The sequence below is a fragment of the Ictalurus punctatus genome, chromosome 23 (genome assembly GCF_001660625.3).
Source record: "Ictalurus punctatus breed USDA103 chromosome 23, Coco_2.0, whole genome shotgun sequence".
NCBI classification, from domain to species: Eukaryota; Metazoa; Chordata; class Actinopteri; order Siluriformes; family Ictaluridae; genus Ictalurus; species Ictalurus punctatus.
Genome location: NC_030438.2, coordinates 15,596,471 through 15,617,736, shown reverse-complemented (window position 1 = coordinate 15,617,736; position 21,266 = coordinate 15,596,471). Strand labels below are relative to the sequence as shown.

The following is a 21,266-nucleotide window of genomic DNA, read 5'->3' as shown; positions in this document are numbered from 1 at the left end:
GATGATGAGGTTGATTGCATTGATGGTAGTATTAACATGAATGCTGAAGCTTTGAAAGCTGATCTATTTGAGCAGAGTGTACAGATGAGGAGGTGAGAGGGCTGGATAGACTAAAGGACTAAAGCGCTGCTGCATCACTCTGTTTAGTTAGACATGAAGTGAGGGCTTAATCGCACTGGTACCACTATCAGCAAGTACTCAGATGGCATTGTAGGGAAACATTAACCAGAGTGAAAATGTCAAAGAAAGAAACCAAAAACTCAGACTTTCATTGCAAAATAAATCTTGGATGCTAGGGAAGATCACGTGTTAATTATACAGATTAATATACAAGTCATTCAGGGTGGATTTTTCCTTTACAGTTTAGTAAGTCGAACTGTAATTTCTCCAAGGTACAAATCTGTATTATATTAAACGGCTCAAACGCCATAGTGCACTCAAGGTAACGCTTATTTCACAATCACCATTAAGATGACGCACGTTTTCCTCGTATTTAAAGCAACATCTTCACATACATATACTCGCAACTGCTATTTGTCTATGACTGCTGTTCAGGCCTCATTCGTTCCTTTCTCTCGTCCTGTGTCCTTCAGGAAAATGGAGGACATCGCTCCATTATTTCTCAACTTGAGGGACTGAATTACAGGAGCAGCAGCATGGCCGACATCACAGACTCCTCCATTCAGACAGAAGAGGCCATGGTTTATTGCAAACTGTGTTTGAGTGACTGTCCTGCAGCAGAAACAAGCACGTTGTGCTCCTGTAATTGCGTGTTCTGTACTCAGGTGAGTATGAGACGCATGAGACGGTTTCAGATTTGCCTATAGGAAAGGCTGTTTGGAGTGAATGCAAATGTGAGCGGTGGAGTTGTGACACAACGCACCTATTTTTGGACGGAGTCTCCAGTGTTAGCACTTTGTAACAGACAGAGGTAAAGCTGTCTTCAGGATAGAGGGTTTTGTGTTTTGTAGTTTCTTAATAACATGAAAAACTGCATTTGTTTTATCTTATTTAAACAACGGCTGGTGAGGGACTGACTGTTTATATTTGTTATAATGTAAGTTATACGATGAATGCTCCACAACATGAAATGTAATCATAAGTGGATAAAAAGTATGACAAGTATGATGTGTCTTTCTTTTGTTTTGGCAAATTGCTGTAGTACAAGCACTTTGGGACGTACTGATTATTTTCCTATAACAGCATGCCCCACTGGCATAAAGACACGCTTTTCTTTCACATTGTATAATATAAACATATATTCCTTCAGCGTAGGTGCTAAATGTAGACAGTCAGTTAAAACCTCATGAGCTAAAATATGTAAACAGGGAACGTGTGAGTTAATGCACCAGAGTCACAATGATCTGATAACGGTTCATCAGTATTACAGTCCATTATGTTTAATTATCATAATGGAAGCCAATATGGTCTAAATTAGAATATGATTAGTCCTGCAGCCTTGACCCAGGTCATTATCACTATCTAGTAGGAGAAAATGAAAGCATCTCATCTCATCTTCTAATCTAAGTGGAATCTCATTAGAGCAGTGTTTCTAAACTGTGGGTCGTGACCCCATGTATAGTCACTTGATTTACAAATGAGGTCACGAGAGAAACTCGTTATCTCCTATGTTATTTTATTCATTTATTTTACAAATTCATATTATGAATATCACTCTAACTATGAAGTCAGGTTTTGTGTGCTAGTATCTTGAGATGTTACTGCGAGTCGCATTCAGACAAGGCATGTTTCAGTTAAGAGTGTACGGTGCAGTTCAGCTATTAAAATGGCTGACTCTGACTCAGTGGAACATGAAAATATGGCAAAAAGGTTTGCTGAATAGGGATTTACAAGCATGATGGGAAATAATGAGGAGAAACCAAAATGCAGAGGCTTGGGGTTGCAGAAAATTAAAAATGTCTATTTCTGGTAGTCGACCCATGTATTAGCCATTTATGATTTGTGTCTGAGGTTAAAACCTTAAATCTAATGGTCCTTATTGTGTTGTTCCAATGACAAAGCTGTCCAGAATGTCCAAATTCACTAAAATATTATATACATGCTCTTCATGTTCTCTACAAATATTTATTTATTTATTTTTATTTAATTTAATTTAATTAAATTAACCCCAATTCCGAAAAAGTTGGGATAGTATGGAAAATGCAAAAAAAAACAAAAAACAAAAAAAAAACAAACCCAAAACATTATTAACATTACTTAATGTTTTACTTTGTGAATTTAATTTCTTTTTGAAAATATACACTCATTTCAAATCTACAACACGCTGCAAAAAAGTTGGGACAGTCGACTGTTTACGACTGTGTAACATCACCTTTTCTTTTAATAACACTTATTAAGCGTTTGGACGCTGAGTGAAGACACCAGTTGCTTAAGTTTAGCAAGAGGAATTTCCCCAATTCATCCATTATGCATTTCTTCAGCTGCGCAACTGTACAGGGCCTTCGTTGCCTTATTTTCGTACACCCAGCCACATGAAACAATTGTGCTTTGTTTTGAGCATGAAGATGATTCATTTCTGGAGGTCTCCAAGGCTAAGAGGAACACAGTGCACTTCACTGTTACTCTTTACTCATGCACACCCTGACCTGACATTCCAGTACTCCAAACCTGTTACGCTGTATGTGCACAATGAAAGGCGTCAACTCGCTAGGATGCTATGTTTAGGTAATGTGATAAAAACTGCTTCTGAGCAGACAAGCTGGGTTATTCATTGCATAGTTGTTATCACTTCATTGAAAATGAGATGTGAGCGGTGTCATCTGAGAGACGGCAATGTAAGCAGTGTGTTTTGTGCTCTGATTAACAGTGCTTACGTCAGTATGTGCAGTTGGCCATAAGGGACGGGGCTGGCACCCCCATCACCTGCCCTGACGTGGCCTGCAAGCACCCTGGAGCTCTGCTGGATTCTGAGGTATCACACACTCAAATATACACACACGCTTGTCTTATTAACCTTATGAGGAGCTTTCATTGAAATATACTGCAAATTAATGCTATGCTACACCCAAATCTAGCCCTAACCCCAACCATGAAAAGTAAACTTTTGGGCTCTTTAAAAAAATAATAAAAGCTGTAGTTTTTGTAAAGAAAAAAAAGCAGGTTTCCTCATGCCAAATGCAAGTCCCTCAAGGATTTTGCGATTGCAGAAATTAAGGCAAACTCATGCAATATTCTGAGGAGCTGGCAATTTTTCAAAATTACTGCAGATTGTCCACAGATTTGGGCCAAGACGTCTCATGTGACGTCATCACAACACGCATTCAGTCAAATAGCTCTTTGATTCACGTGTGTCAAACATGAGTACAGCTAAAAGGTCTCATTTACCAACAAACATCACTGTGGAAGACAAAATCATTTCGTACAATTGCGATTTAGGCAAATCAACTAGTTTTCTGCGAACAAGCACAAAAAACTGTAAGCTGTATCACATTTAAAAAAAAATTTGCAGCAAAATCAAGCATTTTTGGCAGCAAAAATCATAAAAAAAAAACAAACTGCAAAATCCTGTATGGACTGAAATGTCCCCACAATGTCAGATATTCTTATACTCATGAGGAAATTTGTTCCCCATCAAGATATAAAAACATGCCCACATACATATATGTACAAATACCATTTCTGAATCTCATAACTCTGTTTACCTGAAACCTCATAGGTGGCTTATTGTTATTCTTATAATTATTATGATTCAGTCAGGTGTTGAACAGTTATAGCTATATTTATCTAAACTGGGATAATTCGATGTTGAAGGCCTCATTCAAACCAAGCTTTGTGTACATGTTAAATTTATTTACACTTAATCATTTATGACACTTGGGGTGTGTGCTGATCAGAATCAGCTTGATTGCCAAGTATGCTTACACATACAAGGAATTTATCTTGGTAACCGGAACTTCCAGTGCACAACAGTACAAAACAGCAACAAGATAACAAGATACACAAATAATAATAATAGAATAGAAAATAGTTTAAATGAAATAGTTCAACAATATTGTGGTTTCCCCAAATGTGAAGTGGTTTCTGGACTGAACTGGAGGCCGTTGCTCATGAGGAATGGGCTAAGATTCCTCAGGAATGCTGCCAGAAGCTATGCATCTCGTTTGCAGCAGGTCATAACAGCAAAAGGGTGCTCTACTAAGTACTAAAGATGCTTGCCATGAAGGAGTTGAATAATTTTGAAACTGGAGAAATCATTAAGATGCATTTTTCAGTTGAATTTGGGGAAACCACTTGAACCGTTCGGGGAACCACTTCACATTTGGGGAAACCACAATAGTGTTGAACTATTTCAATTGCTTTCGTTTTTTTTTTTTTGTTCATTGCAAACAGCTGAAAGTCTGTAAATTTTGACAATAAACCTGATTTGCACTGGGGGTTAAATAAGTTTGATTGCAACTGTATATATGTAAATGCATACGTAGTGCAAATCTAATATAAATCTGTTATATACAGCACAAGGGAATGTAATGTAATGGCAGAAGAAGTTGGATGCGTTGGATAAATATAAAAAGACTAAACTGTGTATTGCGCATAATTATTGCTCAATGAGGCAGTTTAACTGTTCATGAGATGGATAGCCTGGGGGGAAAATATGTTCCTGAACCTGACAGTTTTGGTGCTCAGAGCTCTGAATCGTTGGCCAGAAGGCAACAGTTCGAAAAGATAGTGGGCAGGGTGAGTGGGGTGGGCAGGGTGGGTGATTTTTCCAGCCTTTTTTCCTCATTCTGGAAGTGTATAGTTGTTGAAGGGAGGGCAGGGGGCAACTTGTAATCCTTTCAGCAGTCCGAAAGGATTATTGGTTGGCCCCTGCCCTCCTTTCAAGAACTATACACTTCCAAAATGAGGAAGAAGGCTCATCCTGTTTTTGTCCTTGGTTATTCTTTTGCAATAGTGAAAGCTACACAGCGACACACACCTCAGATCATCATGTTTTCTTTCACGAAACCTTTTGTAACTTAAGATTGTTTTTCAGCTGCGGAATTATGCTGCTATAGTTACAATTTCATTTCCTTGTGCACACAGATTGCCTCTTTTGCCTCTGATGATCAAGTCAAGTTCTACCAGCGGCTCAAATTTGAAAGAGGTATATGTGTGTGTGTGCGTTTGTGGGTGTGGGTGTGTGTGTGTGTGTGTGTGCTTGTATTGGGTCTTGTTTATTGCACAGCAGGTCATAGAATCTGCACAAAGCCTGCAGTGCTTGCACAAATTGTGCTGTAGTCAAGAGCAAAAGTCTTCTTTTGGTTTCTCCCTCCTGCTCGGTTCTACTCGTCTGTGGCCGGGTGTGTGTTTTGTAGGGGGGAGGAAAAGGGAACAAGCCAACAAGTCACCAGGCGCATGCTAAGTAGGCTAATGTAACAGAGCCCTTGAATCCATCCACCTGTTGGATCTTACATAAGGAATCCCACAAGGCTACAGACTTTCCACACTTAGCCAGCTGGCGCTCCATTTGGACTATAACAAGATATCACGTCATTATTGACCTTTATACTTTAAGCAAATATATGTTAAAGTTATAAAACGTTTAAATAGTTTTGTTCCTTTCAAATGGCATGCAAATTTAAATACATTTATACTTTTGCTAAAAATCGCTTCAAAAGTAAAATGGAGTAAAAACCTTATTGAAAACGCTTGCAATATGTAAAAATATTCACTAATATTTTAAGTCTATAATATTACAAAACATTTTTAAAAAATCTTTACCATCCAGAACTGTAGATATTTATTTTCACTCACCAGCCACTTTATTAGGAACACCTCTACACCTGATCATTCATGCAATTATCTAATCAGCCAATCAAGTGGCAGCAGGGCAATGCATAAAAACATTCAGATACAAGTCAAGAGCTTCAGTTAATGTTCAACATTAGAATGAAGAAAAAATATTTTGAGCCGACAGGAATGTTACGGAAACACAAATAACCACTCTGTACATCCGTAGTGAGCAGAAAAGCATAACAGAATGTACAACACATCAAACGTTGATGGTGAGTGTATATTATTACCAAATTTCATAATTATTCAGTTTAGCAGTTATATGATTACGTTTTTTTTTTTTTTTAAAAAACAATAATGTTTCTTACAGTGTTGTATTGGGAGTGTTGGAACAAACAATTAATGGAGTAATAAAATGATCTGGATAATGGATAATGATCTGGAGTGGTATGGAGGGCACTGTACATCTCATATTTTAAAACTTATTAACAGTCTTAAATGAACAGTTTACGAGTGTTCACACACTCCATATAAAAAAGTTTTTAAGAGTGTAGGCCTGGACAGTAATAGTTTTGGTATTGTATTACACAACATCACTATACAGGTTTCTCAGAAATTTCATCAGAATTATAATACTGACCAATACCATTAATAAGGTATGCTGTACAGTTCCATACAAAAGTTTGACAATCCACGCCAGTAGACAGACTGGCTAAGCTAAAATTGCCCTTATGTGTGAATGAGTGTGGGAATGTGTGTTGCATACTGTAGTGCGCTACGTTAGATCAGAAAAGATGACACTTTATTAAACCCAGGTGGGAAATTCCAATATTACAGCAGCCGACAAGATAGAATACACAAAATGAATAGACAAAATAGGACAAGACGAAACACAATACAGCAGCAGAAGGAAGTTAAAACATAAATGAAAAAGTAAACAATACAAATGTATTAAAACGTAGAACAAGCTGTAATTATATATATATATATATATATATATATATATGTATATATATATGTGTGTGTGTATATATTTATTAAAAGTATATAATATATATATATATATATATATATATATATATATATATATATATATATATATATATATATATATATCGAGAGAGAGAGAGAGAGCGAGAGAGAGAGAGATACATAGATACATTGATAGATGTATCTGTGTGTGTGTTTGTGTGTGTGTGTGCAAGATAACCAGGTGTATAGTCATGTGCATGTTATAATCATGCAAAAAAATGTCTTTATGCAGCCTTGGACAGAGGAAAGTGCAGGAATCTGTGCAGATAAGAAACAAAAAACAGAAGAGCTAACCCGATGATCTAATGAGAGAGTTATACAGTCTGATAGCTACCGGACCTGTGAAAGTGTTCACTTCTGCACTGAGGCAGACGAAGCCTGCTCCTCATTGTACTCCTGACATGGGTGGGTTAGTTCAGTGCTCATGACTGAGAGCTTGGCCAAAATTCTCCTCTCACCCATCATCTCCAGTAAGTCCAGTCTGAGCCCCAGGACTGAGCCTGCCTTCCTGATAATCTTGTTGAGTCTGTTGGTATCTATTCCATTTATGCTGCTACCCCAGCACACATACTGAACACCGCTGTCTCATTAAAAAGTACGTAGTAGATTGTCATCAGCCTCCTTAGGAAATACAGTCGACTCTGCCCCTTTCTGAAAAGACGTGTTTCCTGATCTTGTCACCCAGGTGTACTCCCAGGTATCTGTAGGTGTGTACCATACACACCTACAGTACAGATACCTGGGTAGATCTGGAAAAGATCAGGAAACACTCAATGTCCTCACCCTGTATGGTGAAGTCAGTCCACCATCACCTCATTTGTTTTTCTTGCATTCAGCTGAAGATGATTGTGCTGATCAAGAACTAGCCTTTTCAAAGTCTTTCTCAGATGTGCTGTCAGTGTTACAGGTCTGTATTCATTCCTCTGAAGTTGTGTTCATAGCCAGGGTTCCTGGGATAAGATCCGGATTCATATGACAATGAATGAACGAAAGAAACAAATGAATTATCCATTAAAATAAAAATCCATGTTTATTTATCATCTCTGTTGGACAAAATACTCTACAGTTCTTCACTAGAATGACATGTGCAGACAGTATAGGTAAATAAACAGGACAAATTAAGTACACAATATTATGTTTTCTGTATGGAATCTTTTAGCAGTGACATGTTTAAACAGTGCTCCTTTTAAAAACATTACCACCCCAGTGACTATCCTACACACCAAGCTTCTCTGTACAAGTGAAAGGACTTGGGCGGACCGTGTCTGTGGTCGGAGTTTGTATGCCAGCTCACACGTCATACTGAGCATTATGTAATTAGCAAAATACCACAGAGAGCACAGGACAATGAGCTTATTTGCAGTGGCAAAGCTGAGGTATTTGCCTGAACCACTGGTTCTGTAAACATGCTGGATCTTTGTTGAGACAGAGAGCAGACTCGAATCAGCTGCAAAGCCTGGAAAGGACAGCCAGTGCTTATTACATCCAGTGTTGGGACATCCATCACATACACACACAGGAGAGGTGTAGCTTCAACCATGCTGACGTGACAATCTGTGAATTAAAGATAGCATCGTCAGTTAGTATCTAGAAAATATTTGATGTGCTTTGCTTGCTTTTAGCTTATTGTAGTGTGTGTTTTTAATAGAGCTTTTCCTTTAAAGTTGCAGATTGTGATGTTTAAAAGTATTTAAACACAGAAAAAAGATTAGCAGATAATAATAGAAACAATAAGTCTCAGAGTGATTGTAATAGAGTGAGAGCAATCCAGCTTAAAATTCTTCATAGAGCACAGATATCTCCTGCCCACCACAGTAAATATAGGGCTGACCTCTCTCCTCTGTGTTCTACATGCAAGACAGAAATACGGAATCTTACTCACTGCTTCTGGTTTTGTCATAAGATTCAAAGGTTCTGGTGTAAAGTGAATGAAGAGATGAACAACATATCGGAGGTCTCCTTGGTGCCGGACCCTGCATATTATTTACTAGGAATATTTAATCATTTGGGTCTTACTGTACACAAGACAAAGCTCTTTAATATTCTTACATTTTGTGCCAGAAAATGTCTAGTTTTGCTGTGGATTACGGACAAAGCTCCGACTATTAAGCTGTGGAATAGGATTATTCTTGAATATGTGTCTCTAGATTATTTGACATGTAGGGTTCATGATGAGGATGCGATATTTCTGAAAATCTGGGACCCCTTTTTGTGATATATAGGACTTGACATTGCTTCCATCTTAATTGGAGGATTTGTATGATTGTAGTTTAAAGCCTCACTGGCATGCCTTATGTTACTTGGTAAAGCATTGTAATCATTTTTTTTGTCTTCTTCTTCTTTGTCTTCGCATCTCTTACATAAGTCTGTTTATTTTTATTTATTTATTTCTCCTTTGCTTGGTATTGATTATACTTTGATATATCTGATTGTTTGTATTTTATTTTTCTTTGTTTGAAACGTAAAGAAAAGTAATATATATATATATATATATATATATATATATATATATATATATATATATATATATATATATATATATATATTTTTTACAAATGCTTTCTGTCTCCTTCTCTCAGGTGTTCAGTTGAACCCATGTAAGGCCTGGTGCCCGGTGCTGGAATGTCAGGCCGTATGCAGTGTGAACCCTGCTACTAAGGATAAACCGATGCCGATTCCCTGCCCAACATGCCACGGTGTCTTTTGCTTTGCCTGCAAAGAACCATGGGAGGACGGACACAGCTGCCAACAGCACCAGGCTCTAGTGGTGCTGCCTGCCAATGACAGGTTACTGCTGCCAGTGTGCTTTATTAAAGAATGAATAGCCCTGTTAGATTATTCAAATGCATTTTCTCATTTGGCGCTTTGCCATTTTGCTGACTTTGCATTTGGATGAATCTATAGAGGACAGTGGAATTCTGTGCATTATAATTAACTGATGGATGTCCAGTTTTCCAAAAGCATCACATCATGAATATTGTCTCCTTTTTTTTTTTTTTTTTTTTTTAAATTTGCTGAAAATAATATTTGAAGTTCAATGTTTTTGTGATCATGTTCTAGAATTTCTTTTGAAATGACTTTACTTGTATATACTGTATCTTTACTTATTTATCATATATATCCTTCCAATTAAAGGTGCAGTTTGTAATGGTTAAAGGGGATTCTAGACCTATAACAGTTACACAATTTTGAAGATACCTTAGAAAAACTGCTGCTTGTAACATTGATATGCAGGGGATCTGGAAAGTCTCTTAATTTTCAAGGTTCACTTTACATTTTTCTGACCCTGAAATTAGCTCCACCCACAGCCAGAACTGTTCTGCCCAGCGCTGCCACTTTTCCTTTAATGGTGGGGTAGGTCCGTCTTTTTGTTTCAATTGTTCTCACCTTAAAGACAGCACCAAGCACATTAAATTACAAACTGCTCCTTTAAATGTCTTTATTTACCTATGCTTACTTATTTCTTTTGATAATGTTAAATCATTATTTTGCGATTTTAAATGTATAATTTATTCACATATTCATTTTATTGCATTTTTAAGCCCCAAATAGACAACCTTCTCATCATACTTCAAATGTTTTCTAGTCAGCATGTGGTTTAAGGTGTGTTGTCTGCTCTGTCCAGTGCTCTGGCCAGTGTGGATCCAGACCCGGTCATCAAACAGTGTCCCAAGTGTGGAGTTTACATCGAGCGCAACCAGGGCTGCGCCCAAATGTTGTGCAAGAGCTGCAAACACACCTTCTGCTGGTACTGCTTGCAGAATCTAGATGTAAGTAACTCCTCTTCTATTTGACCCAGGAGGTTTTAATATGTAAAATAAAACTGAACTGCAGCAGTTCACATCATGAATCTGATTGTGTTTTGCAGGGGGACATTTTCCTGAGACACTATGATAAAGGTCCCTGCCGTAATAAGTTAGGACATTCCAGAGCTTCTGTCATGTGGAACAGGACACAAGTACGTCGGAAATTTCTCTTCCTACAAATTAATAACTACACGTAGTGGTCTGATGATGAGCTTCACCAGTTCTGTTTACATTTACACTACATATATTTGGTAGCAACAAGCCAGACATTGAGCTGTTAAAGGAGCAGATTTGGGCTCTAGGGTTCCATAACATTAATTGTATTGTATAATTAATTGTAAGTTCAGAGCTTATCATGTCATTCATTAATAAATCAAAAAATAAGAGTAATGAGACTTTGACTTAAGGCTTGGTGGGAATGTAATGGAGAGCAAACTCCAAACAAGCTCCAAACTCCAACCTACAACAAGCATCCAGTACCACAGGCCAGGGTTTCGAGAGAAAACCTCAACTCACTACAGAGTTTTTGAAAGACATGTATTCTCATTAGAGATCATGTCTGGCCCTGCGAGACTGTGAAAGGCATATCAGTATCTGATCAGTATTGGAGAACCAACGGCAAACAAGCACCAAACTCCAACCTGCAACATATCTAGTACCACAGGCCAGGTTCCGATCACATTACAGCTTCTTAAGCGGCCACAGAATGGCATTGAATCATGATTGATTGGCATATATTTAATATCAGCATTTAATAACATCTACTGTTTTTAAACATCCCATTTCTTTAGATTTGGCTGAAGCTGCTTTAATAACTTGACAAAATTTTAAATTAAAACTACATATGCCTTGTGATTTTCCTTTTAAGAAATGGGGACAGAGCTGAGACCGAGATGATTTCCAGGCTGGAAAAGTGCAATAAATAAATAAATAAATAAATAAAAATGTAAAAAGCCTGAAATAAATGAATAATAAGTATGTCAATAAATAATGATAAGATTAGTACAGTTCTTGAAACATTTTTATATTTTGCAAACTGCACCTTTAAAATGAACCAATGTATATATTTATTGGTGTGTAAATATATTAATGTGTGTATATATATATATTTTGGTGTATGCATTCATGTATATACGTATGAATAAGGTTAAAGTTGTGACGTATTTAAAGCTTAGCTCTTAAATAGATCTAAATTTTGGTGTTTGTAGGTGGCGGGCATCCTGGTGGGCATGAGCATCATCGTGGTGGTGACATCTCCTCTGCTGCTCTTAGCCTCTCCGTGCATCCTGTGCTGCATGTGCAAACCCTGGCACAAGAAGAACGAGAAGAAAAAAAAGAAAAAGCCAACAAAAGAGACAAAGCCAACAGATTTGGCAGCGTAATGTCTTCTCTAGACCACCGCTCTCGTATACAGTACTGTATTTCCTGCAGTTCTCCATCTGCAGTACTGTAGCGCTGTCACATGCCAAAAACCTGTATCGTTCAACCAGGCGCTAAAGTGCCTCATTTCTCCAGTGCCTGGTGTTTGGTGGTTTTTTTCTTTCACCTTCCATTGTACTGTATTATGCAAAAATATCCAACATCAAGAAAGGAACACACGCCCATGGCCTGTTTTCAATCCATGCACATTATCTGTTCATGTTGTGCCATGGAAGTTGTGTTTTATATTGTGTTTGAGGAACATTATGGCAGGGCTTTGACTGTAACCAGTGTATGTGTATGCTACATGAAGTAAGTTCTACAGATTTTATTGATTTCCCTTTGGGTTCCAGACCACAGGTTGTGATTGGTGTCTGTTTCACCTACTGTAATGTGTGTGTATATATAATATGTGTATGAATGTGGATGCTGTCCTGTGTTTTTACATTTTCTGTTAACTTTTGGGCATCGGATATTTTGTATTACACCATAACAATAAAATGAATATGAAGAACTTCAGTTGTATTTGAACTCTGATTACTGACCTGCAATTTTCTCAATATTATAATTCATAATCTGTCTTTTTTAATTTGATTATTTTTTACTAATTGATAGATGCTGCGCTTAGGTTACTACATGGGTTTCCTCTGGGTTCTCTGGTTTCCTCCCACCTGCCCAAAACATGACATCAGGTTGATTGGTTATTCTAAATTGCCCCTAGGTGTGAATGCGTGTGTGCTTGGTGCACTGTGATGGACTAGAGTCCCATCCTGGGTCTTTTTTGCTACCTCATGCCCAGCGGTCCTGGCTCAGAATCCACAGCGGCCCTGACCAGGATTAAGCACTTACTAATCAGGTCATTCTATCCCTTTTGTATCTCGATACATTAAAAAAAAACTTGTTAAAAATACTTAACCTAAATATACTCTCACCGCCCACTTTATTAGGAACGCCTGTACATCTGCTCACTTATGTACTTGTATATGGGCATGATATTATGCGTTGCGCTTCTGCTAAATGAGTTGGCTAATGGGATAACTGCGTAAATGAGCAGCTGTACAGCTGTTCCTAATAAAGTGGACGGTGAGTGCATATCTCTGTTGAGGGTGTGTGTGAAATGTATGTTCCCGTTAAGGGGTTCCTGGCTACAAAACGAGGCAATTCCTTTAAACCCTGTGATTGTGGGCTTTGATAAATGGAATGATTGAAGACTTTGTCTAATATGCGTGCCATCAGCGACACCTGGTGGCCACTTGTGAGATTGCAGGGGGCGTTTTTTTCTCTTCTTCTTTTTTTTTTTTTTTTTTTTAAGTCCAGAAAAACAAAAAAAAGGGACATGACGCAACTTTAGCAACTTGTCATGTCGACCAACACAGTATTTTTCCCAGGTAAATATAATTTATTACAACGTTTAGGGTGCTCAACTACACTTAGCTATCATTTATAAGGACAGAATTGCATGAAATCAGATTAAAACGTGTTTTTTCAGACTTTGTAACTATGTAGTGCGGATTGCAGTGGCTCAGATAGCAGATTATAACCCAATCAAATGTATAATCTACTCAATCGTGCATCTAAAATCGATATTATTTATCCTTTTAAAAGGCATTTCCAAGATTCCTTATGTTGCTGATGCCAGTGTGAGAGATGTGCTGTGTTTCAAATATTATAATGCATCCGAGGTGAGTGAACTGAACTTCAACAAAATCAAGAGATTAAATAAAGAAATGTGTTTACATTATAGATAGCTGATCATTATACATTTGCATGGCACATATCCTATGTGCAGCATGGTAATGTACTTGTATAACTAGTACCAGTGCAGTCTAACACAAGTTTACAGTTTACTAGATCACTTTACCTAATAATGACTTCATTCAGTCAGTCTTTCCTCTTCAGTAAGCTCTTTGTCCTGGTGAGGGTCAGGGTGGATCCAGAGCCCATGGATGGAACACCAGTCCATTTCCAGTCAGCAAAATACCTCCTGGCATGTTTTTGATAGGTTCAAGGAAACCCAAATAATATATTTATTTATATGATATATTTGTTACCTAGGCTTAGTGGTTAACATGTTTGCCTCGCATCTCCGGGGTTGGGGCTTCAAATCCCGCCTCCGCTCTGTGTGTGCGGAGTTTTCCGCATGGAGATGTTTCTTTCACATTTATGGAAGGAGACGTCAGTGTCAGCGCGTTGTAACAGTCAGTAAGTCTTCTGGACAGAGGACTTTGTGCTTTCGGGTTTCTTGGCGACATGACATCCCTTATGATGTCCCTTGGGTGTTTCAAAACATTAAATGTAACTATAAATGTATAAAAAAGTATATATCATTCAGTAATAAATGAAAAATTGTAATCATTGGCAAATTGCTAAGAAATAAAACACTATGGTCATGCTGATGTAGGAAAATAATCACTAGCAGGGTGGTGTGATGCAGCCTCATGTAAAACAGAGTCAAAATTCCCACCCTTTTATTCCTTATGTAATGGTATCCCCATAAATAAAACCATATCGAGAGGGAACTAAGCAGGAGGCCACTGACAGATCTGTTTGTCTCCATCTCAAGTTATATTTAAAACCTTTTTTTTTTCATCTGCAGATTTTGCTGGGCAAGACGATGGAGGATTGGCTCCGATTCTCTGTGTGTTACTGGCACTCGTTCTGTGGAACTGGTGAGACAGCCCAATTGGCACACACCGAGTCTTTCAGCACGCTGGGATTATTATAGCCTGCATCTCCTTCAATAGATGCTCAGCAGTTAAGAGGCTAAAGTGAGCGTTTTTAATGAGCAAGCATCAAGCACCATTAGAACACTCGAGATGCATAACACAGCTGCCTGGTTTCACAGACATGTCACTAATCAGGCGGGAGCAAGAGCCGGATCCGTTTGGACCTTTCTGACCTTTCATAAAGACATCTGTTTTGAAACAGACGCTGCTATAGCTATGTTAAATCTATGGAGTGCGTTTCCAGTCATTAACACTGGGAAAAGAAAAAAAAAAAAGAATGTTAAGCTGAGCAGAATGTCATACAGTCATATATACACACATGCACCCAAAGCCCCAGGCCCTAAAACCTGTCTGTCGTCAAATTCCAAACTGCTCAGACAAACTTCTCACCTCTCTGTCAGGTGCTGACCCATTTGGATCTCCAACCCTGCGCAGGCCTTGGAATGAAGGAGACGGCGACATGGAGATAGCGAAGAAAAGACTCAGCGCTGCATTTGAGTTCTTCACCAAGCTTGGTGTAAAGAAATAATCAAGTTTCCCTCTTTTCTTCTCAAAAGCATGTCTAAAAGTCTGTGTCCACCACCCAGACTTGGTTAATGTTCTCCTCATGTTTGTGTTGGCTTCCTCTGGGTTCTCTGGTTTCCTCCCACCTCCTAAAAACATGACTGTAGGTGGATTGGATTCACACACTCATTCATGTCTAGGATTAATTTAATTTAGAGTTGCCAGTCCACCTAACAGCATGTTGTTTGGGACGTTGGAGGAAACCAGAGAACCTGGTCATAAGCTAAACAGGATACAATATAATCAGCTGAATTCCTGTACAAAAGCTCACTGTTATCTTTCTAGGTGAAGTACTACACCTTTCATGACAGGTGTGTATTGGATTTGACCATACAGGTGTATAAGGATTGTTATTAAGATTATTAAAGCTATTATTAAGGAATTATGTATCGAGTTGTTCTTATTCTAATCCGGTTGTGTCAGGGACATGGCCCCTGAGGGACGCACTCTGAAGGAGTCCAATAGGAACCTGGATGAGATAACAGACCTGGCACTGGAGCTGCAGAAGCAGACTGGTGTGAAAGTGCTGTGGGTCACCTGCAACCTGTTTGCTCATTCCAGGTCAGTCACACTAACAACAAAAACATTTAAGATCTACCTCCAACAGGGGCAGTGACTCAGCAGAAATCTCAACTGCTATATGTGTCTCAATTGTAAGATGCTTTAGATTAAAACCTATAACTAATAAAATAATAATAAATGTTGAATACAGTAAGCGGTGGGTTATTGCTCATGGTCAACAAGACACATGTGGGGCTCCTGAGTAGCGTTACAGAACGGCGTTTGCCTTATCGTCAAATCCTGATGATGTCACAGCCATCCGTTGCTGGGAGACCAAGAGAGCAAAATTGACCGTGATCACAGGGAATGATGGCGTACGCTCGCCCCTATATCACAGAAACACTAGCCAATCGTTAGGTTCCGTTAGCTCATGTATGCAGAAGTGGGTGGATAGCATGTTATAGCCTTCACCCTCCATGGTTGGTAGCTGTCATGTGATAACGGAGAGCTGCCTGATGGTTGGGAATTGGCCATGGCTAAATTAGGGAGAAAATCGTGGGGAAATTAAAAATAAAGCAATACACATATGGGGAATCGCCTAATTTTTGCATTAAAAGTTTAGCTGTGAGAAAAGTAATTAACCTGTGCTCAAATGGTTCAAATATTAAGCACAACCATCAAATATATATAATCTACTAATATATTTCTCTACTAGAGGCATTAGAACTTTTTGTTTCTGATCTTCACACCCACAAAAATCAAACTAGTGTCCAAAAGTGTTCAAATATAGATTTCTGAAACAGTTTGCATCATGTTAATGGCACTTTCCCTCGTTTTATTAAAGTGGCAGTTAGTCAATTTGACATTTATTTATTTATATTATTTATTGAACTTTAGATGAAGAAATTAACTTTCTATAAGAACCATATTTGTGTATTTGACATCATTTCAAAACCTATTACATGTAAGTCATCAGTCAATTAGGCTTAGAGCTATAATTATAAAGAAACTATTTCAGTTATATCATTGGTATTTGAGTAGGTTTCACCACCATCCAATCATAAAAAATATAATAATAGAACTGTGGAGTCCAGGATATACGTCATCAACCTTTGTAGAGTATGTCCCTGGACTAGGAAGTCTTGGGTATCCTTGGCACCGTCTTTGGTTACAAATCCTGCTACTACATCCAGAAGGCGTGTGCATTGTAAATATCTGCAGTACCTAAAAATTCTGCAGGAATAAACGATCTGGGAGGTGTGCTGTTATAGGAAAATAATCAACGACCACGTGAAGTGATAGCCAGTGTAAAGTGGCGTGAAAATTTATGTAAAGTTAATGAATAACACTGTGTACTTTTCAACTAGTTATGTCTAATGTTGTAGAACATCCACACATCAAGCTAGTTCCTGTTATCTTCTTCTTCTTCCTCTTCTTCTTCTTCTTCTTCTTCTTCTTTTCCTCGCATTCACTTGAAGTTAATAATAGAAATGCAGCATGTCATGATGCTGAGAAACCACCAAATTCAACAGCCTCCATCCTGAGGACTTTCCCATAGCGGAAAACTTAAAGTTAAAGCTTTACCACTGACTGCATAGGACTGACACTGGAGACTCCTTCCAAAAATGCAAACTAAAGGTCTCTTTGAAGAAAACCACCATATCAATGATCATAAGTTTTCCTTTGCTAGATAATATATTCAAATGAGTTCATTAATATAAACATGTAGGCACTATTGTCAGAGCTGCTGTTACAGAAAACACCTTGAGGTTGATTATGCAGCAGCGCTCTGCTATAACATGATATATTGTATAACTAATTACACTGGCATGCAACACTACAGTGTTTTGTGGTGCTTACTCATTTTTAGAGAAACATGATTGAAACATGTACCTTGTACACGTGTAGATATATGAATGGAGCTGCGAGCAACCCGGACTGCCATGTTTTTGCCTTTGCTGGAGCTCAGGTGAAGAAAGGTCTAGAGATCGCCAAGAAACTGCAGGCTGAGAACTTTGGTGAGACCGACTTTCATCTTATCCTGTAAAATAGTTACACACTGATATGCTTTAGGACAAATCACTGAATAATATGCTGGGACGACTCAGTGCTTGATGTAACGATGCTGTGGATACCTGTGTTAAACATGACTACTTGTCTCCTCTTATCTCCTTAGTGTTCTGGGGAGGTCGTGAAGGCTTCCTCTCCGCACTCAACACAGACGTGGCGGCTGAACTCAGGCACATGGCCAGCTTTTTCAAAATGGCCGTGGGTACGAAGTGGCATGAGATTCCTTTGAATTGCTTTTGAATTGTTTTGTCTCCGAAGAATAACTAACGTCGGTTTTACTTGTAGCTTACAAAGAGAAGATCGGCTTAAAATGCCAGTTTCTTATTGAGCCCAAGCCGAAAGAACCATGCAAGCACCAGTACGATTATGGTAAGCATTTTCGAAGCAGTAAGTGGACTTTAACATTAAAGCTAATTAAATACATGAATCAAATACTGTTTACGTGAATATTTCAAGGATGAGTATGGATGAGTTATGCTTTTGTCATGTGACCAGCTTCCAGAATTAAAAACAAACTGTTAAGAAATGGAGAAATAGTAGGAAATATACTGTATAATGAAATATGGATTGAAACAACAACAAAGAAAACCCTGCATGTACTGATACTTTTTGCCATTTTGACAGATGCAATGAGCGTTATTGGCTTTCTTAAGCACTTTGGACTGGACAAAGATTTTAAACTGAATATCGAGCCCAATCACACGACCCTGGCTGGACATTCTTACGAACACGACATCATCATGGCCTCTGTGTATGGTGCACTTGATCATTCAGTGCCATTTGTTAAATCCTTTGATGCAGTGTGCTGGTTTACATCATTGTATGTGTGTGTGTGTGTGTGTGTGTGTGTGTAGGTTTGGCATGCTTGGGTCTGTGGACGCCAACACAGGCTCTCCTGACTTGGGCTGGGACACGGATCAGTTCCCCATGGACATCAGAAATACGACCTTGGTGATGAAGGTGACTTAACACGTCTGTTTAAAATATGAATAGATTTTCATTTTCAGAACTGCGAGCTCATATTTATGCACCGTTAAATCCCCCTCAGGCTGTTATTGAGCAGGGCGGCCTGCAGCCTGGAGGTTTAAATTTTGATGCCAAGGTCCGGAGGGAATCGACTGAGCTGGAGGATTTGTTCATCGCTCACATTGGCGCCATGGATGCTTTCGCTCGAGGCCTCAGAAACGCAGCCAAGATTTTTGAGGAAGGAGTTATGCAAAATATGCTGCGGGTAATCATAGTCACTGCTATAAATGGGGTTTATTGTATTACTATTAGGAATTTGAGACTGACTATTAACTATCCCTGATAGCCAGAACCTGGTTTCATGGTTATGAAGTGTCTTTGAATAAGAGTGTCCTTATTCATTGTGCCACGTAGGAACGCTACATGAGCTTCAGCCTTGGAATTGGACAGAAGGTGGAAGAGTCCAGTTGCTCACTGGAGGACCTTGAGGTTTTTCACTTTTACATCCAAGTAACCTGTGTGTCCTCTCAGATATCATGAGTTCTGACATTAATGTATATATTCATTCACAGGAATTCATCAAGCAAAACGGAGAGCCTAAAGTGACATCAGGGAAGCAGGAACAATATGAAGCAGTCTTTAATCATTACTTGTGAGAATGTATGAATAAATCTGGGTCTATGAATACGGAAAAACCTTAGCGAGTACATTTACTTGTACAAGCTAATATAATAACTGCAATAAAATATAAAATAATCCATCAATATGTTTACATACAGCTAATTCAATACAAATTTATTTATATAGCGCGTTTAACAATGGACATTGTCACAATGCTTTATGGAAATCCTGATATAAAATTACCTGAGTCAAGTAATCTGACAATAGTAAAACTCCGGGTTTACACGACTCAATCGGTAATCATATATCATTCGGAATACCCACTGAAATAGGACAGGATGTGAAATTTACATTTCCAAAATGATGTCCTTCGTTCATTTCATAAACAGATTTCTTGAAATCCAATAATGATTTATTAAATAATGTTATAACTATCACCTCTTGAATAGTTGTCAGGATAGTGAGATCATAATCATGTTATCACTTAAGATTTCACTAAAATAAACAACTACAGCCTATTGACTACACAATACAGGAGGCAGGCAGAGATGCAGGGAGGCAGCAAGAGAGCATACACGCATAAAAGAAAGGGAAAAGGCGGAGTGGAGTGAAGAAAGGTGAGGGGAAATAATAGACACATGAAACACCCATGAATAATTTTGGCTGATTTTGTGTGCATCAATTGGTGGTTTTACGAAATATATTAAGGAATATCATAGACTGGGAAATATAGAATGTATTGGGGGCACGGTGACTTGGTAGTTACAAAGTTTGGGGGGGGGGGGTCAGATACATGCGATGTAGGCTGATTGGCATTTCTAAATTGTCTGTTGTATTTGATTGTGCCCTGCGATGGGTTGGCACCTTGCCCAGTGCGTCCCCCACCTTGTGCACAGTGTTCCCTGGGATAGGCTGCAGGCTCCCCGTGACCCTGTATGGGATAAGTGGTATAAAAAATGGATGTATGGATGGATGAATAAGAATGCTACAAGTAATATTTTAAATGTTTCGGTGAGGATAAAACGAAAGGCCTTAACCAATAACAATATGTGTCCCAGATTCCCAAACATGCCATGTTTTTTGGTCAGTTTTGACATAAGGGTGAACTGTGCTTCTTTATAATATAAAACAAACCAATTGTTCTCCAAGTATGGTGCATGAAGCATAGTCAGGTGGTCTGTACTGTCTTTATATTGTTACAGTGGTTTAAATCACAACCCGCCATCATTTTTTATTGTCTTATACGGAAATAACTCAAAAACAAGTAGACTTGTAAACAATATCAACTTGGACCTAATGTTTTGTGTCAGTGGAAAATTCAGGAATTAAAAGCTCTGTGGCTATAATAATAAATAGCCAAAATATTATTCAGATTTAAATGATAAGCCGGATACAAATATGAATAGTTCCTAAAAAGATTACGTTCATAAAATAAATCCGTACTGAGGAGCTCTGTGAATTGATGTTACAATTAAAAGTAAAAAAGTTTCTCATCTTTCCCATGTAGATAGTCAACACCTTGAGGATCATATGGAGTGTTTAGTTTTACTCATGGCAAAGAAGCTTGGACAAAGTGGAGATTCAAAAACATGTACAGAACAGCCCATACTTTATCATATGTTATTGTTGAGAAATAGATCCGGAAGTAAAGCAAAAAACACGCCTATACTGGACTTTTAAATGTTGCATGTCTGCGTGTCATTTTGCACACCAGTGAAACTTCAGAGGAGAAGTTGAGCAGCCGTGACCTCACATCATCCTACCGTCCGTGCTGCCTGCGTGACCAATGGGAGAATAGCGTGAGCTCTGCTCACCCCTTCCTCGCCCC

At 38.4% G+C, this 21,266-nt stretch overlaps 2 protein-coding genes and 1 long non-coding RNA gene across 5 annotated transcripts in view; 2 read left to right on the top strand and 1 right to left on the bottom strand.

Annotated features, from left to right (window-relative positions):
* rnf144b (ring finger protein 144B) overlaps positions 1 to 12,504 on the top strand; it is a 19,402-nt gene extending 6,898 nt beyond the window's left edge. Inside the window, exons 2-9 of one of the 2 annotated variants that reach the window (XR_001810284.3) lie at positions 594 to 785; positions 2,828 to 2,932; positions 5,044 to 5,104; positions 9,345 to 9,552; positions 10,062 to 10,119; positions 10,391 to 10,535; positions 10,634 to 10,723; positions 11,780 to 11,892. Coding sequence is in view for 1 of the 2 variants with exons in the window: in XM_017453182.3 (XP_017308671.1) it covers positions 657 to 785; positions 2,828 to 2,932; positions 5,044 to 5,104; positions 9,345 to 9,552; positions 10,391 to 10,535; positions 10,634 to 10,723; positions 11,780 to 11,953 (912 nt within the window). In the remaining variant the exon portion in view is untranslated. Of the gene's footprint in view, positions 1 to 593; positions 786 to 2,827; positions 2,933 to 5,043; positions 5,105 to 9,344; positions 9,553 to 10,061; positions 10,120 to 10,390; positions 10,536 to 10,633; positions 10,724 to 11,779 lie in introns of both variants that reach the window. The other variant, XM_017453182.3, reaches the window with a different exon arrangement.
* LOC124626233 (uncharacterized) lies at positions 7,969 to 14,290 on the bottom strand. Its single transcript, XR_006980938.2, has 2 exons — positions 13,852 to 14,290; positions 7,969 to 8,319 (listed from the first exon to the last, which is right to left on the bottom strand). It is a non-coding gene; the product is annotated as an uncharacterized LOC124626233 (long non-coding RNA).
* On the top strand, positions 13,301 to 21,266 carry LOC108256333 (uncharacterized). Of its 2 annotated transcripts, none has more exons than XM_017453061.3 (14): positions 13,301 to 13,378; positions 13,596 to 13,672; positions 14,587 to 14,659; positions 15,118 to 15,233; positions 15,566 to 15,591; positions 15,704 to 15,841; positions 17,690 to 17,799; positions 17,958 to 18,053; positions 18,137 to 18,220; positions 18,476 to 18,602; positions 18,706 to 18,811; positions 18,900 to 19,082; positions 19,232 to 19,334; positions 20,946 to 21,266. In XM_017453061.3, the coding sequence occupies exons 1-14, from the start codon at positions 13,351 to 13,353 to the stop codon at positions 21,116 to 21,118; spliced, it is 1,440 nt and encodes a 479-aa protein (XP_017308550.1). In that variant the 5' UTR covers positions 13,301 to 13,350; the 3' UTR covers positions 21,119 to 21,266. The 2 variants fall into 2 exon arrangements, with proteins under 2 accessions (XP_017308550.1, XP_017308551.1); XM_017453062.3 differs by lacking the exon at positions 20,946 to 21,266 and adding an exon at positions 19,390 to 19,581 and having other exon boundaries at positions 19,232 to 19,306.